Source organism: Citrus sinensis, chromosome 8, assembly GCF_022201045.2.
Source record: "Citrus sinensis cultivar Valencia sweet orange chromosome 8, DVS_A1.0, whole genome shotgun sequence".
NCBI lineage: Eukaryota > Viridiplantae > Streptophyta > Magnoliopsida > Sapindales > Rutaceae > Citrus > Citrus sinensis.
The window spans coordinates 336,295-358,833 of NC_068563.1; the positions used below are offsets into that span (position 1 = coordinate 336,295).

General features: G+C 33.5%; 5 protein-coding genes across 8 annotated transcripts; 3 read left to right on the plus strand and 2 right to left on the minus strand.

Moving 5' to 3' along the window:
• Positions 1 to 311: 311 nt before the first annotated feature.
• On the minus strand, positions 312 to 3,370 carry LOC102618453 (uncharacterized). 2 transcript variants are annotated; one of them, XM_025102433.2, is made up of 10 exons: positions 3,214 to 3,370; positions 3,022 to 3,080; positions 2,893 to 2,915; positions 2,765 to 2,796; positions 2,169 to 2,197; positions 1,931 to 1,967; positions 1,724 to 1,780; positions 984 to 1,060; positions 711 to 784; positions 312 to 556 (listed from the first exon to the last, which is right to left on the minus strand). In XM_025102433.2, exons 1-10 carry the CDS (start codon positions 3,295 to 3,297, stop codon positions 537 to 539), a joined length of 492 nt encoding a protein of 163 aa, XP_024958201.2. In that variant the 5' UTR covers positions 3,298 to 3,370; the 3' UTR covers positions 312 to 536. The 2 variants fall into 2 exon arrangements, with proteins under 2 accessions (XP_024958201.2, XP_006486610.2); XM_006486547.4 differs by having other exon boundaries at positions 2,893 to 2,933; positions 3,214 to 3,369.
• A 791-nt stretch (positions 3,371 to 4,161) lies between these two features.
• On the plus strand, positions 4,162 to 8,528 carry LOC102618733 (protein LAZ1). 3 transcript variants are annotated; one of them, XM_015532812.3, is made up of 9 exons: positions 4,162 to 4,329; positions 4,708 to 4,974; positions 5,086 to 5,142; positions 5,559 to 5,667; positions 5,817 to 6,001; positions 6,119 to 6,207; positions 6,658 to 6,919; positions 7,128 to 7,376; positions 7,680 to 8,528. In XM_015532812.3, the coding sequence occupies exons 2-9, from the start codon at positions 4,822 to 4,824 to the stop codon at positions 8,028 to 8,030; spliced, it is 1,455 nt and encodes a 484-aa protein (XP_015388298.1). In that variant the 5' UTR covers positions 4,162 to 4,329; positions 4,708 to 4,821; the 3' UTR covers positions 8,031 to 8,528. The 3 variants fall into 3 exon arrangements, with proteins under 3 accessions (XP_015388298.1, XP_006486611.1, XP_052288194.1); XM_006486548.4 differs by having other exon boundaries at positions 4,199 to 4,364; XM_052432234.1 differs by having other exon boundaries at positions 4,199 to 4,364; positions 7,123 to 7,376; positions 7,680 to 7,828.
• Positions 8,529 to 8,837: 309 nt separating this feature from the next.
• Positions 8,838 to 11,754, minus strand: LOC102619241 (uncharacterized). The gene is made up of 6 exons (XM_006486550.4): positions 11,486 to 11,754; positions 11,101 to 11,181; positions 10,494 to 10,622; positions 10,080 to 10,142; positions 9,717 to 9,841; positions 8,838 to 9,198 (listed from the first exon to the last, which is right to left on the minus strand). The coding sequence occupies exons 1-6, from the start codon at positions 11,576 to 11,578 to the stop codon at positions 9,003 to 9,005; spliced, it is 687 nt and encodes a 228-aa protein (XP_006486613.1). The 5' UTR covers positions 11,579 to 11,754; the 3' UTR covers positions 8,838 to 9,002.
• Positions 11,755 to 15,639: 3,885 nt separating this feature from the next.
• On the plus strand, positions 15,640 to 18,228 carry LOC102619538 (SEC1 family transport protein SLY1). The gene is made up of 2 exons (XM_006486551.4): positions 15,640 to 15,790; positions 16,024 to 18,228. The coding sequence occupies exons 1-2, from the start codon at positions 15,760 to 15,762 to the stop codon at positions 17,847 to 17,849; spliced, it is 1,857 nt and encodes a 618-aa protein (XP_006486614.1). The 5' UTR covers positions 15,640 to 15,759; the 3' UTR covers positions 17,850 to 18,228.
• A 456-nt stretch (positions 18,229 to 18,684) lies between these two features.
• On the plus strand, positions 18,685 to 21,591 carry LOC102577933 (isocitrate dehydrogenase [NAD] regulatory subunit 1, mitochondrial). The gene is made up of 4 exons (XM_006486553.4): positions 18,685 to 19,307; positions 19,878 to 20,117; positions 20,678 to 20,756; positions 20,944 to 21,591. Exons 1-4 carry the CDS (start codon positions 18,822 to 18,824, stop codon positions 21,216 to 21,218), a joined length of 1,080 nt encoding a protein of 359 aa, XP_006486616.1. The 5' UTR covers positions 18,685 to 18,821; the 3' UTR covers positions 21,219 to 21,591.
• The last annotated feature ends 948 nt before the right edge of the window (positions 21,592 to 22,539 follow it).

Sequence of the window (22,539 nt, forward strand, 5' to 3'; positions counted from 1 at the left end):
GATTCTCAAGACTACTTCCAAAATCTCAAAATTGGAGCTTCTTTTCAAAAGAGATAAATATAAATTCTCCTCCAAAAACTCATTCTCTCATTACACTCGAACAAAGTTAAATAAATAAAATAAAAAGAGATTTTGAATGACACTAATATCTCTCTCTCTCTCTCTCTCTCTATATATATATATATAAAATATTTTGGCAATCATAGAAGCTTCAAGAAACCGGCTATACGCATTGTACTTGTTGCTCCTGGCTACTTTTAATCCATTCAGGACTCGTCTAATATTTAAGTATGGTTATTGTAATACTTGAGTTAGAAAATTTAACGGAATTACTTTATGCAACTGAACTTGAGTCACACCTATATTGTCAACATAATCCTCAAAACAATAAGCTAATCCTGAATCAAACCCAAAAATGGGGAAGAGAAAAAAGAATAAAAATCTAATAGGGAGAGAATATAACTATACAAGTAAGTCCATGATATACGGAGCCATCCAGCAGGCCACCGTACTTACTGGGCAGCAAGAATTTGATTTCATATTCTACAATTGGCAGCTGCAGCAAAACAGGAAGACATTAACATAATGAATTAATGATATCAGAAAACGCACGCAAGAAGAATTTACCACATGATTTACAAGGGGTAGGTGAAAAATAAGGATTATTAGAAACAAAATTGTTCTTGCTCAAGCTGAATTTATATACTCACTACAAAAGATAAACTGGTTGAGATCAAGAGTGATCCTGCCCTGCTTAGCTGTATCAAATGAATTAAACAGATTCCTGAGGAAAAAAATGAATAATAATCTCCCCATCAGCAGAATGGCATTAAATTTTTGAATTCATTGATAAATACCATAAGCGCTGCACTATGTCTCAAGACTCGTGCAATTTTTGTGGAATGTGAGGGCATTTATGTCAATCAACCATCCCTAATCACTCAAGGTGCAATATTCAACATGAAAATTTAAGGGATTCATACCGAGCAGACTGCAAAAATATACAAAGGGATATGAAGTCATCCAGACGAAGTCTTCCATTCTTATTCTGATCAAAACTCTGAGTGATAAAGAAAGCTATCAGATTCAATGGCCAAAAAAACCAATTCTCACCTTATAAAGGAGAATAAACAAATTATTCACTACCAAACAAGATAATAGTTCAGAGAAGTAAATCTAATAAGGCAGTCCCAGTTAAACTTTGATGAAAGGTAAGATCTCAAAGACGTGTAGAGTTATTTTGTGGAACAGATCGTATTTAGTAATATTACAGCAAGACTGCAGTACACAATGTTGTACGCCTAGAGACGGTGACTGAACATCCTCTCTAGCTTCCATTTGCAAGCAAGGATAAATATATAATAAGCACGCTGAATATCCAAACAAATCGCAGATGTAAAGCCACAACAGTGGCATGTACTATACTGTAAAAGGTCTCTATTTGGAATGTGTTCCACATACAGTAGTAGGTCACATATTTCATCACTCAAAATGCTAATACCAGCAGCTTACAAAATAACTGATCAAAGCAATCAAGCTTACAATTTTACTTGAGCAACTAAAGAGCTAAAATTCTTCTAGATCTTGTATAAGCATCTAGGTTTGCTTCATGTCCCTAGCCATTAACTCTAGAGTAAAATGATCAATGTTAAAGTAGTACATCTGCATTATTTTATGTGAGAAAGATCTCTTTTAATTTAAAATAAAAAATGCTCGTGCATACCTCACAGACTGTGTAAAAAGCTGGTGAGTCCAAAGAAAAACCAATTTTCACCAATGCCTGTAATTAGGTTCAGCAGTTACAATCCAGAATTACAGCTCCGACAAGAAAACAAAGGCAAATAATTATAAATTAGAACAGGCATTCTTGAGGCTATGCAACACATCATTTTTTCATCTAACTAACAGTCAAAACCATGTCAAAAGATACCTCATACACGTTATCGGGAACAAGATATCCACGACCCCTGCAACAATGAACCCAAAAACTGAGATAGAGTGTAGATATACAAACTTCTTGGACCAAACATTTGTACTGTATCTCAAAGCTACATCAAATCTTTATCTAAATAGTGAAGAAAAAATAAAAAATAAAGATTTTTCAATTTTTCTTTATCTTAGTAATGAACTAAAAAGTTTTATATAACACTGCTTAATACAACGATTACCTCTCCAGGTCTGAGAAGGCATGTTGAACCTGCAAACAAGTTTGAGTAAATAATTATCATTTCTTCTTCTATGCTCGTGGATATACATAATAATACAGATTATAACTTGCACTTAAGAGAAACAACAAATAAGTTAAGGGTACATTTCATTCATAATCTAGAAACACTTTCAAAACTAAAGTACAACTGAAGATTTTTTAGATATAATAGGATATAATCTTAAAGAAGCTAGTTTTTGGAATGAGTTTGAAAACTATTTTCAAAGACTCTCAACAGAACACATTTTTCAAAACTGCGAAAACATGTATGGAATCAAAGACCTACACTAAAATAGTAAAATTAAACAGGCCATTGTCTTCATGTCGAACCATAGAGCCACGAACTCTTTACAGTTTGGAGACTAGTATTTGACTGGATAAAAAATGAATGTATCAGTTATTTTCGAAAACATACAACTGCATTCAGATTGCAGATCACAGAGCAGTACAGTAACTAAGCTTCTTATTGAATCAAGCTCATATATTTTAGTTAAAATTACAAATTTTCACTTAACAGATTAAAATCATCACAAAATGGATAAAGTGACAGTTGCTAACCTTTAGAAGGAACTTGTTAAGCTCCACAAATTCTGGATTCCAAACAAAAAAAAAAAAAATCAACAAATTATAGTAAATTAATTAAAAAAAAAAGTAAATAAAAACAAATCATTCAAAACTAAACTTACCCTCAAAGCTCATAGTACCATTCCTATCAAAATCATACATCCTTGGAAAATTAAAAAAAAAAATTATATTTGTCAGCAATTTACCATACACACACGAAAAAATAAATCATTGAAAAAAAATGAAAGAACCTGATCATTTGTTGAACAACAGAGAGAGAAAAATCAAGATTGCCAACGGCGAAAGCGTGCTGACAGAAAAAAAAAGAAAAGAAAAGAAAAGAAAACGACACGTCAGTTTGCGTTGTGGTTAAATGGAAAAGATAATTTGTTTCAATTTGAGATGATATAGAATAGAAACAATGAGCAAAGAGAAGTTTAAACCTTGAGCTGAGCTGCTGCTATGCTTCCTGTTTTTTCTGAGTCAACTCGATCGAACCACTCTCTCAAAACCGCTGTGTTCTCCATTTTCCTCCGCTTCAGAATAATTTAGTGTTTTTCCTTTACTCGCGATTTAAATATAAATGGATAATAACATTGAGATCCATTATATTTCGTTATCTTCTTAAATAAAGCATATTTTTTCCATATACACCAAATAGATCCGCGATCCGTTCCCTTCTGTAACAGTGTAATCAATCAGTAATGACCAGTTTCACAGATGAGGCCTTATCACATAATTATCACACATTTTATCTTTTTTTTTTTTTAATTCTTTAAAATGTAGGACATGATAACAATATAACAAGATTGTTTCAGTTTGTCGTTAATACGTTTAAAAGATGTATAAAATTATCAAAAAGTACTTAAAAATTATGAAAATTAGAGTCAAAATTTTTTTTTGAATACTGATTAAACATTAGATTACTGTATTACACAGATATTTACAACAACTACTATTATAACAGATATATTACACTGATAATTACAATCAGATATACATAATTAAGATTTATATTATTACATTAAATTCTGTAAAATACATGCCCAGACAAATAATCTCTCACAGAAGAAGAATGTCTATACTCCACTCATATTTCATAAGAAAGAATAATTTTTACATATTAAGAATATTTAGCTCCCACAATATTTTTATAGGAGCTAAAACCGCTGCCCTCATAAGACATTTGTGGGGGCTAGAATCGCTGCCCTCACAAGTCTTGTGAGGGCAGCAGCCCACCACGTCGGCCCAGGCCGAAGTGGCAATTAGAGTCAAGTTACTAAAGCAATTGAGGGACATGGGGACATTTTAACCACGTACCCCCGATTTCAAGATTTTTCTATAAATTCCCCAATTACTTCCATATTTATACTTACAGTTACCAACCATCAACCAAGGGGTTAAATGATAGATTATTCCAATTTCTTTGGATCAAAACAAATTCGCACGTGACACATGCGAGCCGAGTCGCCAACGTTGTTGAGTGTCCTCCTCCGAGCGTCGAAAGAGAATTAGTGGGTTTGGTTGGGTCCCAAAACGACAACGCTCCCTCCATCTCTGTAAGTGATTTTACCCCAGCGTCTGGCGCATCTCTGTAAGAGATCTTATCTCTTAATTTTTTTCAGTTCAATGAACTTTTAATTGATCATCGATTAATTAATTGGCTTAGTTGGACTCAAAGTTTTCAACTTTTCTAAACTCAAGAAGAGATATCATTTTGAGGACTGTATTTTTTCCTTCTTCAATTTTCTATGAACTTTTGAAAAAAGAAAAAAAATTGGGTATTGCCGTTTCTCATGGCATAACTATTTTCATGAATAAAATAAGATATGAGAACATAGTTTTAAAGCAATTTTATTTATTTTTTAATTAAAAAATGATGATTTTAATCTTATATTTGTTTTTGATAACATTTGTTTTTGGGTGTTTTGTAACAGGTCCATGTCCATTTGGCTCATCAAATGTTGTATTATGAGTTTGTTTGTGGGTTTGTAGTTCCATTATGCTGGTGGTATTTGAGAGCATAGCCCAATTAGAAGTTAGTATAGCTCATGAGGATTGCAAGTTATCACAATCTCGTTTCTTTGTTTGCTTATGCGACTCCCATATGGGCAAGTCTAATTGCCGGTGTCCTAGTAGTAGTGACCCTTTCACTTTCGATGTACCTTTTGTTTGACCACCTTTCTGCATACAAGAATCCCGAGGTTTTTGTTAATTTGTTGCTACACTTTGTCGAATTTTTATTGAGATCTTCATAGGTTTTGTACTCTATTATTGTTTATTCACTTATATTCTTCTTTTGTCCCTGTATTCAGGAACAAAAGTTTCTGATTGGAGTTATTTTGATGGTTCCTTGCTATGCAGTAGAATCAGTAAGTTGTTTAATAATCAATTTGGCATAAAGAAGTTACTATCTTCTTGAATGGATGTACTTTCCATCTGTAGAGAAAGATGAGCTATTCAATTTCAAATTTAGAATCTGGATAGGTTTTCTTTTGTAACTTTTTGACAGGTTTGGATGGGCGAATCTAGTATGAGACTGCATGTCTCTGAATTACTAGATTGGATATTAGAAGTGATTTGGGGATTATGTGATACATTTTTATACATCACTGTAAAATGAGGTGACATAATTGTATTGGAAGGTTCAGTGTTTTGTTTATTGGTGTGGAACATATTCGAGTGTTTTCCAATGTGAAAATAGTTTTTCCTGTCCTATGTACATTGTTTGGTACTCCTTCCCTCTGCTGCATCATTCTCTTTTCCTAACATGGATTATTTTGAACAGTTTGTCTCATTGACGAATCCAACAGTTAGTATTGACTGCGAAATACTACGGGATTGCTATGAGTCCTTTGCTATGTATTGCTTTGGAAGATATCTTGTTGCTTGCCTGGGTATGTAGTTTTCAATAGCTTTCTCATGCAATGCGAATTTATTTTGAAATAGAGAATTCCTTTCTTATTCATTTGTTGGTCTCGTATTTATGTGCTGATTCTCATTCTTGTTCCTATGGTGTTTCATTTTTTTAAATAATATATCAAAGGGGGGGAAGAGAGAACTATTGAGTTTATGGAAAGAGAAGGACGTGCAAGTCATAAAGCTCCGCTGTTAGAACACAATTCTGAAAGAGGAATTGTGACACATCCATTCCCAATGAATTATATCTTAAAACCATGGGAACTTGGTCGATGGTTTTACCAACTTGTCAAAATTGGAATTGTTCAATACGTATGTTTTCTTTCACTCACTGAAAGATTAACTTTTGCTGCATTTTACTCTTCTTTTTTTTCAATTTTTTCTTTCTTTCATTGTTTAATAGCGGTGGGTTATATGTTTGTCTGGCAGATGATAATAAAGTCTCTCACTGCTCTTTTGGCTGTCGTTCTTGAAGCCTTTAATGTGTATTGTGAAGGAGAGTTCAAGTGGGGATGCGGGTAAGATTATTTCATGGACCATTAATGATATCTTGTTAGCACAAAATTTCACTGAATAATTTGAATGCTTGATTGTGTTCTATTTTTCATAGATTAGCCTTCTGATCATCTTATTTAATGCATAACAAATTTTAAACAGCACGCAGCTGGGTTGAATGGTTTGAATCTTGTTTTAGGTCTATCAGTCTCTTCGTGGGTGTGGAGAATTGTTTGTTATTTGATAACCATGCAATATGCTGTTAGGAATCAGAATGATTTCATGTGGACATGTTTGCACCTATTCTCAATTTTGGTTTGTATTCTCAGGGAGTTTTGCTGTTTGAAAAATAGGTGTCTTTTTGAACTAGTGGTGTTGACTGTTAATTTTTCTAGATCTGAAACAGTGGGCAGCTATCAGTGGAATTTGATTAAGAAATCTCTTATTCTCTGTGCCTTCTTGTGTTTTTGTAGGTATCCTTATATGGCGGTGGTTCTAAATTTTAGTCAGTCTTGGGCTTTGTATTGTCTAATTCAATTTTATACAGTCACAAAAGATGAATTGGCACACATAAAGCCATTGGCCAAGTTTTTGACATTTAAGTCAATTGTATTTTTGACTTGGTGGCAAGGTGTAGCAATTGCTCTTCTTTATTCCCTTGGTTTGTTTAAAAGTCCTATAGCTCAAGGCTTGCAGTTTAAATCCAGTGTCCAAGACTTCATCATTTGTATAGAGGTATGCCTTCCATCATCTTCAAACATTTTTTGATGTTTCTCAAGTCTTTCAAGATTTCATGTCACCTGCTTCCACATTCATAGTTATTCTCTAACGTCATATTTTTCTGTAGTCTTTAAAACATTGTTTCTCCTGCCAAGGTTTATGAATGTTATAAATCTCATTAAAATATTGAAGTTAAACAAGCACTTGTATTCATCCAGCACAGATGGCAATTGCTTCTATTGTTCACCTATACGTATTCCCTGCAAAGCCTTACGAGCAAATGGGAGAGTGCTTTTCTGGGGATATTTCGGTCCTTGGAGACTACTCTGCTGATTGTCCGCTGGACCCTGACGAGATTCGGGACAGTGAGAGACCCACAAAGTTACGGCTACCCCAGCCAGATGTTGACATCAAGAGTGGAATGACCATCAGAGAAAGTGTCCGGGATGTTTTTGTTGGTGGCAGTGGATACGTAAGTTTTTTTTATCCTATGATGTCATATTGAAGCAGCCTGGACAGGTGGATCTTTTCACCATTGCAAGCTATAAGAAAAAGGAATAGATTTGCTTTAGTTGCCTGGACTTAGTTTTTTGCTGGTTGCCTGGAATATCTTAATATTGTGGGAAACAAAATATTGTTCTTGTGGGACAGATTATAACTAATTGCCGTTTGTATACTCCATATAGATTTATGGATCACTTTTGTCTCATTAAATTTTATTTTATTGTTGTAAGCCTGTTCTTAGTCTTGAATCTGATGTTTGCTTTCTATGCAGATTGTGAATGATGTGAAGTTCACTGTAAACCAAGCAGTAGAGCCTGTGGAGAAGGGGATTACAAAGTTCAATGAGAAGATACATAAGATCTCCCAAAATATAAAGAGGCATGACAAGGATAGGAGAAAAACAAAGGATGATAGTTGTATTGCCTCCTCACACACAAGGAGGGTGATACGTGGGATTGATGACCCCCTGTTAAATGGGAGCATCAGTGATAGTGCGCCCACAAGGAAGAAGCACCGCAGAAAGTCAGGATACACCAGTGGCGAGAGCGGTGGAGAAAGTAGCAGTGATCAAAACTATGGTGGTTACGAGATTAGGGGTCGAAGGTGGGTCACCAAAGATTAGTTAAGAGGAGTTATTGTAGCAATTTGGACCCAAAAAGGGGGAAAAAAGAAAAAGAATCTCAACAAGGATGGTTCTGGAATGAAGCACGAACTGTTCATATGCGGGCATTTGGTTAGAAGAGTGCAATTTTCCTCATGAGGTTCCTGGATCTTGCTTTACATATATAGAACATTTACTGCTGCACCAGGAGGCTGCACGTGTATATGATTCAAGAATTCTGTTGTGGATTTTTTGCCGGTAAACTGAGGTGGTTATAGGTGATCAATGGTGTACGTTAGGTTTGCATGATGGAATTCAATTTGTTGTATAGAGTTTCCTGAAGGCTTGGGTGATAGTAAATGCCACTGGATTGGGAAAATTGCTTTTTTTGTTTTCAACAGATTCATCGAGTAAAATGTAACTATGTCCTGTCTTAGCAATGCATTGTATTATTGACAAAATGCTTTCCATTTTCTTGTAAATTAGTAGTGCAAGTCTGCTTTATTCAGGTTTTCATCATGTAGATTCTTCGGTGACTGGATGCTTGTACAATCTCAATTGACAATAAGCTACGACATAGCACACACTTTTCCCTCAGACTTTTCTCGCAAAAATCTAAGGGTACATAAGCTCTGACGATATTTCCCATCTTGTAACCAAATTTCCTATGCTGAGAATTACAGCATCAGTCAGGTAATTCAGTGACTATAAGAAAATTAGAAAAGAGAGAACAGAAACATATCAAAATATCCTTAACGACAGCAAATTAGGGAGCCTGAGGCTGATTCTCCTAGGCGTTCAACAATCAGCATTCACTTCATTGCGCACTCTTTGCCAATGGAGACTTAAAATATAATCTTAAGAGTAAATGATGCTTCATTCAAAGCCATTACAGTGCCCATATAATCTTCCAGTTAGAAATTGCTGGCAAAAACTACCAACAACTCGAGCTCAATAATATCCGGCCTAACTCTTCTAGGCAGATTCAGCGAACTATTGTACAACGGACCGAAGTTCTCCAGTAAGCAGAGCATTTTTCCGGTGCTGTGACAGGATGTTGTGGACTCGGACAGTTTCAATCCTTGATGCCAAGTTATCACAATTGGGCTCTGTAACTTGCTTAACGGCATTAAGTAGTGTCTGCAAGATTTGTAGGGGATCACCATGGCTAACAACCAAAATTGCGCATCTGCAAAACAAACATAAAGTAAACACAAGAAATTAGGGGCTAATTACCTCAAGCTACTAGAAGGATGAAATCATTGCAGTTGTATAAGCATTCTACAGGACCTAACAATTATCACGCTAAACACCTAACAATTATCACGCTAAACAATATGATATTCAGGTAACATGAACAAAATGTTAAGCATCTTATCAAGGATTTAAAATTAATGTTTTTTTTTCCACAATATCATTTGAATTTCTTTGAGAATTCAGATGGGAAATATTTTTCTGCTAACTCATACTACTAAGGTTTTAAGCATTCTGATCCAGGATCATATTTTTAGTTGTTAGCAATCCATAATCAAGGAGTCATCATTCATGTTGTTACTTATTTGTTTGCTTTCAAATTTGTATATCCTTATTTGTTTGCTTCCCAACTAGTATCAATGTCAGTGTCTTAGAAACATAAATGCAGCATTTATTCTCAAATAATTCCCTGATTTGTTTTCCGGAATGCCAAATAAGGATGAGCATTATTACCCTTGAAATTCCAATTCCATAGCTGCCATAGCAGTTGCAAGTCTAGAAACGACGTCATTGACACTTTCTCCTCCCTCCGGTCGCATGAATGGATCTTTCTCATCTAGGGCCCATATCTCAGGATACTGCTCACGGAAGGAAATAGGAAATAAGAAAGCCTCAAATACTATGCAATTAGGGGGAAAACAAAAACTTGTGCATAGGTTCAAATAGAATAGGTCAGTTGATGTAGATATCACCACATATCAATTAAACCTTCACCCTAAATGCTTATAATGCCCCTATTATAAAGCAGAAGCAATCTTTCATATGCCACATTTATACTGACAAATGACAATTAGATTTCATTAATAGGACACATACTTTATCATGTGACAAAAGTTCAAATGAAGGGCCAAAGAAACGTTCTCGAAGATCTTCCATCACCTGCCCAGCAAAATTAACTTCAAGATCAGTGCAAGCAAGTGCGTGATGAAAAACAAATGTTTCATTTTATTTGTCAAAATAAATTAGCAATTTTTTGTCCCAAACCTACAATAGAAAGGAAAGAATACTGAAAATAGAGTGTGAAGTTCTGTTTGACTGAATATAAGTCTCTTTTGAGAAAACAAATACACAAATGCAAAGTATTTATCCTCATCTCTGGACAAGTCAGTAAGCATTAGCTGAAGCATTTAACATACACATGTATGTTCTGTCTATTATTCAAAGCATTTCAATGCAAAAGCATCTGGGTAATCTCAATAAGATAAATCTTTGCAAATTAAAGCAGCTTACCTTACATTGAGGACCTTCAAAAGGAAGATTCAAAACAGATGCAACGACTTCAGCTGTGTGTGTTGTTCTTGAAAATGGAGAGTAGCATATGCGAACATTTTCCAGCGGAATATTATTTTCATTCAGTTCCTACACACATAATAAAGTTACCCAGTATGTGAAGAAGAAAATACATTTTTCTCTTTCTCATTGGCCAAATGAGTCTGGATAAGATAATGACCATCGGAGACAACCAAAATCTATTTCTTCTTGATCTTCATTTATAGGTACCCGCTTACTGTTATAGTACCTACCTATCTTGCAAATCTGGGTTTATCAAAGGTGGATCATTGACTCAAGCTATTATCATCGTACACATAATCTTCAGGAAAGCACGCACCAGAATCCAATACCATTCCTAATGATTAAGCAACTACCCCTTAATGGATGCACTCCTCACAAACACTATTGAGTACCCCAGAAGGCATACACTAGCAAACAGCCATACAAAAGATAAAATTTTGGTTCTAGAAATAATAATTCTTGACAAAATGAAAACCTAAGACAATTCATTTTGCTTAGCAAGAAAAACATGAATAAAGGAATGACAAGCATGAAATGTAAATACCTTTAGGAATAACTCTCCAGCCAACCGAGCTTGATCCACTCCTTCTGATGCTAATTGATACTCGCGACGCGTGCCATTTTCCTATTTTTGTTAATCAAAACTAAGTAAACAACTTCAAAACAAAAATGGGATCATTAAAAAGAAATTAAACAAAAAAAAAGAATTTTGTTATCACGATGAATGTATCAGACATGAAACAAAACCAGACAATGATAACCTAAGATTAAACTAAACCGATATGGCATTACTCATTTCCTCGTACAATTTAAAAGCCAAAAACTTGATTGCTCATTACATCACATAAATATTTGTATAGTAATTTATAAATGAACGTGAGTAATAAATATAAAATAAAATAAAGCAGAGTCTGAGTGAAGAGAAAAACCAACGAAGAAACTATGAGTCCTTTCTCATTCGGAATGCTTTTGCCGTGCCTCAGAACCCAGTATTTGTTGCGAAGAAATGGGGTCGTCGCCATGTTTGCTGCTGCTGTTTGTTTCTTCTCTGATAGTGCAGTGTTGTTGAGTATTCACTCCTTTAAGTACGAGTTCTGATGATGATATCTTGATATCCTCTTGAGGGAGGTTGGGCAGTTACTGTTAAGGCTGCGTTTGGGACAACAAAAATAAATGCATATTCATTTTTCCTGTTTTTGATTCTTTTCACGTAATATCATATTGGTCATTCTATTAAGTCACTAAAATAAATGCATCAACATTGTAATTAAACAAAAGAGTGGGACCATCGGCGCCCTTCCAAATTTCTCTTAATTTTTTTTAAAATTATTTTCTAATTTTAACTTTTACTAAAATTATAATTTTTACTTAAAACTCCACTAAAAAATCAAGTAATTTTTTCCTTAAAAAAACTAATATTTAAAAAATAAAAAAGATTGTATTTTCCTTTAATTTCGAGTGAGGAATTTACTACTAGTAGCTTCAATAGAAAGAATAAAACTCGTTGTTTTTTTTTTATGGAAGAAATTTTGTTGTTGAAATGGGGTTTAATAATAAAAATTAGATAATGCAGTTTACACTGCACTGCTGAGTTTTAATTAAGGGTATTTATGTCATTGATAGAGGTATTAAAAGAACTTTATAATTTTTAAAAATATTTTGATGGGGTTAATAAACAAAAGGGGTGCTAAAAGATACTTAGAGGGGTAGCAATAGTCTCACTCTAAATATAAAGTATGTAAACGAAATATAAAATTTATAAATCAAGATTAACTATAAAATAAAATATAAATTTTTAAAATAGAACATAACCTTGTGAATGAAAATTAAACATATAAATTAATATAAAGCTAGTAAATTGATGTATTAATGATAAAGAAAACAAAAACCTTACAAATATAACGTAAAACTAGTAAATCAACATTGATTAAAAATTAAAACATAAATTTTGAAAATAAAATATAAACTTGTAAATAGAAGGTTAAAAAAACTAAATTAATGACAAACTAATAAATTGATGCATCACCAATAAACAAAATAAAAACTTACAAATATAACATAAAACTAGTAAATCAACATTGATTTTAAAAATAAAACATAAATTTTAGAAATAAAACATAAGAGTTTTAAATAAAAAGGTAAAATAAATAAGTTAATACAAAACTGCTAAATTGATACATTATTGGTAAATAAAATAAAAACTTGTAAATATGACATAAAACTAATAAATCACCATTAAGGGCAAAATGATACATAAATTTTGAAAATAGAATATAAGACTAGTAAATAGAAGGTAAAATAAGTAAACTGATATAAAAGTGGCATGAATAAAAACTTATAAATTTAATATAAAACTAGTAAATCAACATTGAATGTAAAAAAAAATATAAACTTTGAAAATGAAATACAAGATTTGTAAATAAAAAATAAAACAAGTAAATCAATATAGAAGTGGTAAATTGGTATCTTACTAGTAAATAAAACAAAAAATTATAAATGTAATATAAAACTTATAAATCAATATTAAGTGTAAAATTAAACATAAATTTTGTAGATTATACTTAAAATATACGAACAAAGGTAAAATAAATAAAATAATATAAGAGTTACTGAAAAAATTAAAAAATACTTGCAAATGAAAACTAAATACTCATTTATAATGTTAATTACCTTAAATGTTTCCTAATTTTGTATTTAAATTGAATAATGTTGGTTTTGCGTTTATATAATATATGTCATGTTTCATTAGAGATGAAACTTATTCTCAAAATCGAATTTTGGAAAATTATTATTTTAATATTTTTTTAAAACTATCGTAAGACGAGCTTAGTTTGCATCTCTTTTACACTTTCTCAACAATAGCCACAAATGGCCTCCAAGTACAATTAAGGAATAAAATTTGAAAATACATAAAATATGCATAAAACTCAAAATTATGTATGATTTTATTGATATATCATATATGTGTCTAGTAATATAAGAATATCTTTTTATTTTATTTTGGTTTGATCCACATCAAGATAAATAATTTTGTTTAGTCAGCTTGTGTAATAAATAAATACTATTATAGAAAATGATAAAAAGAAATTTATAAATGTACTAGTACAAATATACAATTTGTGGTTAAACTAATTCAATTAATAGTCATACCATAGAAACTATGGTAATCTTTTTAATAATTAATAGTTTGAATTTCTTGTTTTACTTTCTATTTACTAGTTTTATTTGAAAACTTATAAAATTTATATTTATCACAATATTCATACTATAATTTTAATCACGACATTATAAAATTTTTCTATTGTTGATGCAGAAATCTGGTTGATAGAGTTGCGACTAAGTGTCCATGCCAATACTTAAATTTGTTTGTTGGGATAACAGCTTAGCGCTGCAACTTTTCTGGTCAAACAATTATCTTCAATCACGAACTTGTTAAACTGGTTCACATGCGCTCACAATACTCAGTTAGAGGGCCACCAGATGTTTTTCTATTGAAAAGCCTCTGTTGCTCAAGTCAATAATCGGACCTTTTTTTAGAAAAACTTGTGTGACAAATCACGTGGCTTAATTACAACTACTTTAAATTGGAAGGCTTAATTTCAATAAGAAAGAAAGATAAATGAGAAAAAATTGTCGATAGAAAGAAAGAGTATCTGAGAATCAAGCCAAAAGTTATCCAACCCCCTCACCTTCGTTCTCCGAAGTTTTTATATCCAATTGAAATTATCGGCCTCCTCTCTCCCAATACCGTTACTGGGTCGGTTACATAACCGTGGACGAGTGAGCAGTGCAATTGCTCGTGAGTGGGCTTCGTGCCGGAATTCTTTGGGGGAAACCCACGGGTTAACCTTTGACCAAGTTTTTTATTTGACTTGATTCTAGTCTCTCCTTGTGTGCCCTCGAGCTGATTCTGTTCATGTGACCAGCAGCCACATGCCCCGTCGAATGTAATCTTCTTTGAGGAGCCATTCTAGGTTCAGGGGAGCACATTATGCTCATATGTGCCTGATCATGACGATTTTCACCCAAAACACCTATTATATTGTATTATATTATAATCTTTCTTCATAAAATGACAAAAAGAATAAATGTGACTTTAAATATAGTATATTTCGAAACCAGTCACTAGTACAGTTGTATATCATTTCCCTTCCTCTTTTGTGTGGGTAGAGATTCGAGTTTCTAAAATGTACTGGTAAGAGTTGATTTTAAAAGAGTATGTTTTAAAAATAAATTTGACCAATTCTAATTTCTAATCTTATATATTCATATTGAACCGCATAGAACTGATCTAGGAAGTTTTAAAATATTTACATTATCAAAGTGTTGATAAAAGAGACTTTGGTTGATTTAAGTTATCACAAAGCTGATTTACGTAAATTTTTAATTTTTAATTATAAATATCATCTAATCAATGAGATCTCAATAATTTTTTTTTATTTAAAAAATAAGCTAACCTTTAAAATTCTAAGTTTAAATATTTAGACTGTAATATCACATTTGTAGTACATTTATATCACCATAGAGCTGATCTAAAGATTATAATAAATTTTTAATAGTAGCTATCAATAAATATAAGAGTTATAAGTTTAGATGTTTGGACTATTTAATTACAAAACTAATGTAGGAGGTTTTAAGTCTAACACAAAATTAATCTAAAGAGTTAGCATAGATTTTTATTTGTAAACATTGAGTAGTTTATGAAGTTCTAATAGATTTGCAACCGTAAATTTCAACTAATCTAACGAGATTCAAAAAGAATTTATTTAATCAAAAGTAAAATTTATTCAATTTTTTAAGAAAATAATAATAATAGGTTTTCAGCCAAACATGTCCTTCATTTTGTTTTATTAGCATGTCCTTCATTTTTATTTTCCTCATAAGCCCGAAAAGTGGAAGTAGAAAATTAATTTAAAAAAGAAAATTTTTTATTGGTTCACTTGCATAAATCTGACGTGTACTTCAAATTAATGACGTGACCGCCGGGTAAAAATTAAATAACTGCACGAAAAATCACCGCTTAAAGAACCATAAATCTCCACCATTTTCAACCTTTGTTTTTCCCATTTTGCCCATCTGCATCTACTCGACCGCTTCTTCAATTCCATTTCACCATCCTAAAGCCTTCAATTTTACAAAAGCTTCAAACGCTTGGAGAATAAAAAGCAACTGAACAAAAATTTAGCAAAGTGTTTACATCACCATGGCTCTCAATCTTCGCCAAAAACAAACTGGTACATATCTCTCTCTCTCTCGCTTTCATTAGATCTCTCTTTTAATAAAACCCACTTTGTATTATTGAATTGGATTCGATGTATAATTTCGTATTAAGAAAAGAAAACCATGTTAGATTTTTTACTGAATTCATATGTATTGACTTAATTCAGTGCATTTTCTTTGGTGGGTTAATTGTTTGCATAGTGGTGTTATTGAATCTGATCCGTAAATTTGATTCCTATCCTAACAGAATGCATAACTCGAATGCTGAATCTAAACCAGCCTGTGAATGCCACGGGGACAGCAAATGAAGAGGTTTATAAAATCTTGATCTATGATAGGTTTTGTCAGAATATTTTGTCACCCTTGATCCATGTTAAGGATCTTCGAAAACATGGGGTGACCCTTTATTTCCTCATTGATAAAGATCGTAAACCTGTTCACGACGTGCCTGCTGTGTACTTTGTTCAAGCAAGCCAGCAGAATATACAGAGAATTATAGCCGATGCTTCTGCTTCGCTTTATGATAGTTTTCACTTGAACTTTTCATCCTCAATACCTCGTGCACTTCTTGAGGATTTGGCATCAGGGATGTTGAATTCGGATTCGATTCAGAGGATCTCAAAGGTCCATGATCAGTATTTGGATTTTGTGACTTTAGAGGATAATTTGTTTTCGTTGGCACAGAAGAGTAGTTATGTTCAATTGAATGATCCAAAGGCAGGGGATAGAGAGATTGAGGAGATTATCGAGAGGATTGTCAATGGGTTGTTTTGTGTATTGGCTACTCTTGGGGTGGTGCCAATTATAAGGTGTCCGCGCAGTGGTCCTGCAGAGATGGTTGCTTCGGCGTTGGATCAGAAGTTGAGGGATCATTTGTTGTCTAAGAACAACTTGTTTTCAGAAGGTGGGAATTTTGCGAGCTCATTTCAGCGTCCAATTCTTTGTATTTTCGATAGGAATTTTGAGCTTTCTGTTGGGATACAGCATGACTTTAGGTATCGACCACTTGTGCATGACGTGCTTGGATTGAAGCTTAATAGGTTGAGTGTGCAGGGAGAAAAGGGTGGTATGAAGTCATTTGAGTTAGATAGTGCAGACCCATTTTGGGTGGCAAATGGGTGGTTGGAATTTCCTGAAGTTGCAGTGGAGATTGAGACCCAACTGAACAAGTATAAAAAGGATGTTGAGGAGGTGAATAAAAGAACAGGAGGAAACGATGGGGCTGAGTTTGATGGGACTGACTTAATTGGAAACACAAAGCATTTGATGAATGCTGTGAACTCGCTACCTGAATTGACTGAGAGGAAGCAGGTGATTGATAAGCACACAAACATTGCAACTGTGCTGTTGGGTGAGATAAAGGAAAGATCTCTTGATTCCTATGCTAAAAAGGAAAATGACATGATGATCAGAGGAGGCATTGATCGAAGTGAACTAATGGGTGTGCTTAAAGGGAAAGGCAGTAAGATGGACAAATTGCGGTTTGCAATTATATATCTGATTTCTTCGGAAACCATCAATCAATCAGAAGTGGAAGCAGTGGAAGCAGCTCTGAGGGAGTCTGAGGTTGATATTAGTGCATTTCAGTATGTGAAGAAGATCAAGTCATTGAATGTCTCATTGGCATCAGCAAATTCTGCAAGTAGAAATAACATAGTTGATTGGGCCGAGAAACTATATGGGCAGTCAATCAGTGCTGTGACAGCTGGTGTGAAGAATTTATTATCTAATGACAGGCAATTGGCACTGACAAGGACAGTGGAAGCTTTGGTGGAGGGGAGGCCAAATCCTGAAATTGACTCGTACCTCATGTTTGATCCTCGTGCTCCCAAGTCAAGCTCCGGTAGCAACCATCTGAAGGGACCATTTAAAGAAGCTATTGTGTTCATGATTGGTGGTGGCAACTACATGGAATATGGCAGCTTGCAAGAGCTTGCGAAGCGTCAGCAGCCTGTGAAGCATGTTATATACGGAACAACAGAAATTCTCACAGGAGATGAGTTTGTTGAGCAGCTTGCACTGTTGGGCCAGAAGATGGGATTGGGAAACACTGTTGCCCCATCAACCCATTAAATACAGATATATCATAGATGTTCTTTCTTGTAAGACTTTCATTTGGTGATTTTATGCTTATGAGGAGGCACACTGGGAATTGATGCCGAGGCAGGTTTTGGAGCTGAATATTTGTGAAGGAACGCTATGGGGTTGGTGTGTGTGCTTGTTTATTGGTTATATTGGCCCCTGAGTGTTTTAAGTGAGACTCAAAACATACCGTTCTTTTGACAATGTAGAAGAATGTTTTTAGCTTAATAGCAATTAGGCATCTTCTTTGAAGTAAGCTTCTGTTGTTGGAATGTACCTGTTTCATTTTGCACTGTAATTGAAACCTTAACCTCAGAGAATTATTTTGTTAATGCTATCCACATCAATATATGAGTGTTGTTCAGTTTCACTTTCGCATGGTAGTCGATGTTGCTCTGCTGCTGCTGTGTTGCTTGGAATTCGTAGGTAGTAAAAAGTTTAATGAATGCATGGTCATGGTGTGTTTTTGACTTTCTTATACTTGGCTTTTCAACTTGTGAGCCGTGATTGCTGGCAGGCCCGGCATGATGCAGATGGTGCCTTTTTAGATATTTTACAATTTCTTGCTGTTCTCAAATAAATGAATAACAATAATAATCCAAGTTTTTGTAATATGTAATTATGTATCTGTCTCTTCATAGATTAAAAAACATAAATAATAATAATAATAATAATAATAATAATAATAATAATAATAATAATAATAATAATAATAATAGTCAATGTTTTAAAAATAACCTTCTATTTTTCTATTCTCTACACATAAAGAACAGAAAATACTTTTATTATTATTAGTACTGGTTAGATAATAAATTAATAAAGAAAATTTATGTATTAAAATATTAAAAAATCATCGGAAAGGCATTTCTATTTTCTCCCTATCAATCGATTGATTACCGGCGCGATCACTCTCTTTCTTTCATCTCTCTCTCTCTTCGTGGCATACAATTCCGTACACCAAGCATGTCTCGCCGATCCCTCCCTTTCCTGAAGTCCCTAATCCAAACCCGATCCGTAACCTACATGCCCCGACCCGGCGACGGCTCTCCGAGAGCCGTGACCCTTATCCCCGGCGACGGCATCGGCCCGCTGGTGACCAACGCGGTAGAGCAAGTAATGGAAGCGATGCACGCGCCGATCTACTTCGAGAAGTACGAAGTCCACGGCGACATGAAGCGCGTGCCGCAACAAGTGTTGGACTCCATAAGGAAGAACAAGGTCTGCTTGAAAGGCGGACTGAAAACTCCGGTCGGCGGCGGTGTCAGTTCGTTGAACGTTCAATTGAGGAAAGAGCTTGACTTGTACGCTGCGCTGGTCAACTGCTTTAACTTGCCTGGGTTGCCGACACGTCATCAAAATGTTGATATTGTTGTGATTAGGGAAAATACAGAAGGTGAGTACTCAGGACTCGAGCACGAAGTCGTTCCCGGCGTTGTCGAGAGTCTTAAGGTAACTTGTAATTTTAATTTGTGTTCATAGTGTTGATCTTGTTTTATTTTTTGTTTATTAATATCAATTAATTTGAGGCTATGTTCTTAATTGTCATATACAAAATTTATCTATCGTCCATTCATTTGTACTTAAGAGCTAGTGATTATGCTACCAAGTCGTTAGTCTGGTGGTTAAACACCCTTCGCCTGATCTCAAAGGAAAGGAATTTGTTAGCTATTTTTGAGCTATGCTCGATGATCCCACCAGCTATTCTACAATTGTTTTTAGACTCTCGATAGACTCCTGATAGCAATGTCAATGGATAAATATAGTTTTTGTTTTTTAAAGCCAAAAAAAAAAAAAAAAAGCTTGTGATTTCATTCCACAACCACCATAGCTCATCAATTCAAGACATACCTTTAGTTTAGCTTGAGTCTAGTTTGAATTGCTAGTCATATTTCTTGTGTTTGATCAAATTTGTTAGAGCTCTACTTTAGCTGGGATAATGATAATTGTAGTAAATGGGATTAGGGGGGAGACTTGGTTCATTTTTTATATATTTTAATGCTTGTTTCTGTTTTTGCGCAGGTGATAACAAAGTTCTGTTCAGAGCGCATTGCAAAATATGCATTTGAGTATGCGTACTTAAACTACAGGAAAAAAGTAACTGCTGTGCACAAAGCAAACATTATGAAACTTGCGGATGGGTTATTCTTGGAATCTTGCCGGGAGGTTGCTACTAAATATCCCAGTATCAAGTACAATGAGATTATTGTTGACAATTGCTGCATGCAACTTGTTTCAAAGCCTGAACAATTTGATGTCATGGTATGCAGCTTTCAAATACTGATTTAGTTTAAAACAGCCGTGCATGTTTTTCCCATAGCTGTGCATGTTTATGCCATTGCATCGTACTTGAGTATCTATTTCTAGGTTGTAGGCATACATAATTTTGCTTACTGCATTATTATTTTGTTTTATATGAAATTGTAGATCTCGTAGTATTTTTGGTTGATGTCAATGTGACTAGTATTTAATGTGTATAATTAATTTTGGCAACTTTTGGTGTAGTGACCCAAAAAAAAAAAAAAATCTTTCTAGAAATTTTGGCAACGTCACTTTGGTTCTATTGAATTGTGCTTTGTACATTGTGAAATCGTGTACTTTACTATGTTGGGCTGAATGTTTGAGCATTGTTTGATATATTTCATGTTGCTGATGAAAGTGTAGAATTATTGGCTAAGTTTTATATAGGGAGATCTTAGATCTCACTACATTGGTTTTCAATGTGATTCCAGTTTCTGTCTGGTTCATGATTTTTTGTAAATTCGGTACCAACTTTATTAGCTTTCCCTCCTTGCTTATGGAGCTTTCTTAATGTTCTGTAGGTCACCCCTAATCTGTACGGCAATCTAGTCTCAAATACAGCAGCTGGTATTGCTGGAGGCACTGGTGTCATGCCTGGAGGTAAAAATCTCTGGTTTTCAGGTTTTATTTCTTTTGATGAGTTCTGATATTAAAATATAATGATGGTTATATGCTTAAGAAGGGATGGTAAGGTTAATTTATGGTGTACTGCATTGAATGTTCTGGAATTTTTTTTTCGTTGGTTATGGGTGAATTAAGTCTTATCAAAATTTCAATGGCTTAACAGGTAATGTGGGAGCTGATACTGCTGTTTTTGAGCAAGGTGCATCAGCAGGAAATGTGGGAAATGAGAAAGTAGTTGAACAAAAGAAAGCAAATCCAGTGGCTTTGCTTCTTTCATCAGCCATGATGCTAAGACATTTGCAGTTCCCTTCATTTGCTGATCGACTAGAGACTGCAGTGAAACGCGTAATATCAGAGGAAAAGTACAGAACCAAAGATCTCGGTGGAGGCTGCACCACTCAACAGATTGTCGATGCAGTCATTGCTAATCTGGATTGATTTGATTCACTTGTAGCATTCCTGTCATAGTTCTGGCACGTGGACTTCATTTGAGTTTCTCATTCCTTACTCTTCGCCATTTTTACATGTTCTGATTTTCTTGAAGCTTTTGGAATCTCGTTTTTTGGCTATCCGGCTGTGTTGCTTTTCCATAGCGTTTATCATTTTTCAAAAATTATTTGAGTTTATAGTCGTTATTGACAAATGAATTGATAAACAAAAAGTCTCCAATTGTAATGGTCAAAATTCTTGGATCTCTTTTTAGTCTTGGGGTCGGTTTGGAAATATTGTAATTTTTAAAATAATTGCTGTTAACTGTGTTGTAAAAATAATCAGCTGCGAAGAGAATCAATTGAGTGTTTTTTAAATTTTATTTTTAAAAGTATTGTGAGTTTTGAAAACAGTTATGGACATTTGGTAAATTTTACTGTTAAATTATTGAGAGAAAATAAATGACTAAAATGTACATAATGTAAGATAAAATTTATTTATATATATAAAAACATATACATATATTTTTAATTGTGTATTATAATAATTTTTTCTAAAAATAAAATTTATAATATATTGATTTTATATTTTTATTTTTAAAATAATTGATAATTAAATTAATAATATAGTGAAATAAATTTAATAATAATTTGATCGATAAATTAAAATTAATAAATTTATATTGATGAATTATAATAAAAATTTATTAAAACATTGATTTTGTTTCTAATTTGAATAAGGATTATTTTGGGTTTAGGTAATAATTTTAACGATATTTAAGGAATTATATTAAAAGATAAAATTGATTCTTAAAATTAGAATCTAAAAATTACTTATTTTCTTCTTTTTAAAATCAGCTTTAGCAGGGGTTGATTTTAACAAAAGTAATTTTAATTTTTTTTATCAAATACTAAAATTAACTTTTAAATTTTACATATCAATTTTAAATCTCCCAAAAACAATCTCAAACAGGCCATACACTCATCTTTTTCAAACACAAGTGCAGGGCTTGGATTTTTCATCGACGTCAGGATGAGATGAGACCAATTTTATGTACAATATGCGTTTTTTAAAGAGTAAAACTACTTTATAAATTATAATGTAACACCCGTTACAAGTTTTCAAGTTTTACATTCTTACATGTTTGTGTCTAAATATAAAATGGGTATATTATGAAACTTAAGGAGTGTATCGATAAATTTATGACCATTGTAAATTTGTAATACTGATGCACGACGGTTTTAGTCATCACTTCGTAAAAGAAGTAATATTGCGGTGGTGGGTGTTGCCGTTAATTTCTTTCTTGTTAATTATGGAATTAAATAATGGG

Excerpts from the sequence above, each read along its gene's own strand:
- LOC102618453 (XM_006486547.4), bottom strand. The coding sequence starts at position 3,297 with ATGGAGAACACAGCGGTTTTGAGAGAGTGGTTCGATCGAGTTGACTCA. Across the intron at positions 2,934-3,021 it reads GTTGTTCAACAAATGATCAG|GATGTATGATTTTGATAGGA; the intron begins GTTCTTTCATTT and ends TAATTTTCCAAG. Across the intron at positions 1,968-2,168 it reads GCCTTCTCAGACCTGGAGAG|GGGTCGTGGATATCTTGTTC; the intron begins GTAATCGTTGTA and ends TCATTGTTGCAG.
- LOC102618733 (XM_015532812.3), top strand. The coding sequence starts at position 4,822 with ATGAGGATTGCAAGTTATCACAATCTCGTTTCTTTGTTTGCTTATGCG. Across the intron at positions 5,668-5,816 it reads ATATCTTGTTGCTTGCCTGG|GGGGGGAAGAGAGAACTATT; the intron begins GTATGTAGTTTT and ends AATATATCAAAG. Across the intron at positions 6,208-6,657 it reads GAGTTCAAGTGGGGATGCGG|GTATCCTTATATGGCGGTGG; the intron begins GTAAGATTATTT and ends GTGTTTTTGTAG.
- LOC102619241 (XM_006486550.4), bottom strand. The coding sequence starts at position 11,578 with ATGGCGACGACCCCATTTCTTCGCAACAAATACTGGGTTCTGAGGCAC. Across the intron at positions 11,182-11,485 it reads GACTCATAGTTTCTTCGTTG|GAAAATGGCACGCGTCGCGA; the intron begins GTTTTTCTCTTC and ends TAACAAAAATAG. Across the intron at positions 9,842-10,079 it reads AACTTTTGTCACATGATAAA|TATCCTGAGATATGGGCCCT; the intron begins GTATGTGTCCTA and ends TTCCGTGAGCAG.
- LOC102619538 (XM_006486551.4), top strand. The coding sequence starts at position 15,760 with ATGGCTCTCAATCTTCGCCAAAAACAAACTG. Across the intron at positions 15,791-16,023 it reads TCTTCGCCAAAAACAAACTG|AATGCATAACTCGAATGCTG; the intron begins GTACATATCTCT and ends CTATCCTAACAG.
- LOC102577933 (XM_006486553.4), top strand. The coding sequence starts at position 18,822 with ATGTCTCGCCGATCCCTCCCTTTCCTGAAGTCCCTAATCCAAACCCGA. Across the intron at positions 20,118-20,677 it reads CTGAACAATTTGATGTCATG|GTCACCCCTAATCTGTACGG; the intron begins GTATGCAGCTTT and ends AATGTTCTGTAG. Across the intron at positions 20,757-20,943 it reads CACTGGTGTCATGCCTGGAG|GTAATGTGGGAGCTGATACT; the intron begins GTAAAAATCTCT and ends ATGGCTTAACAG.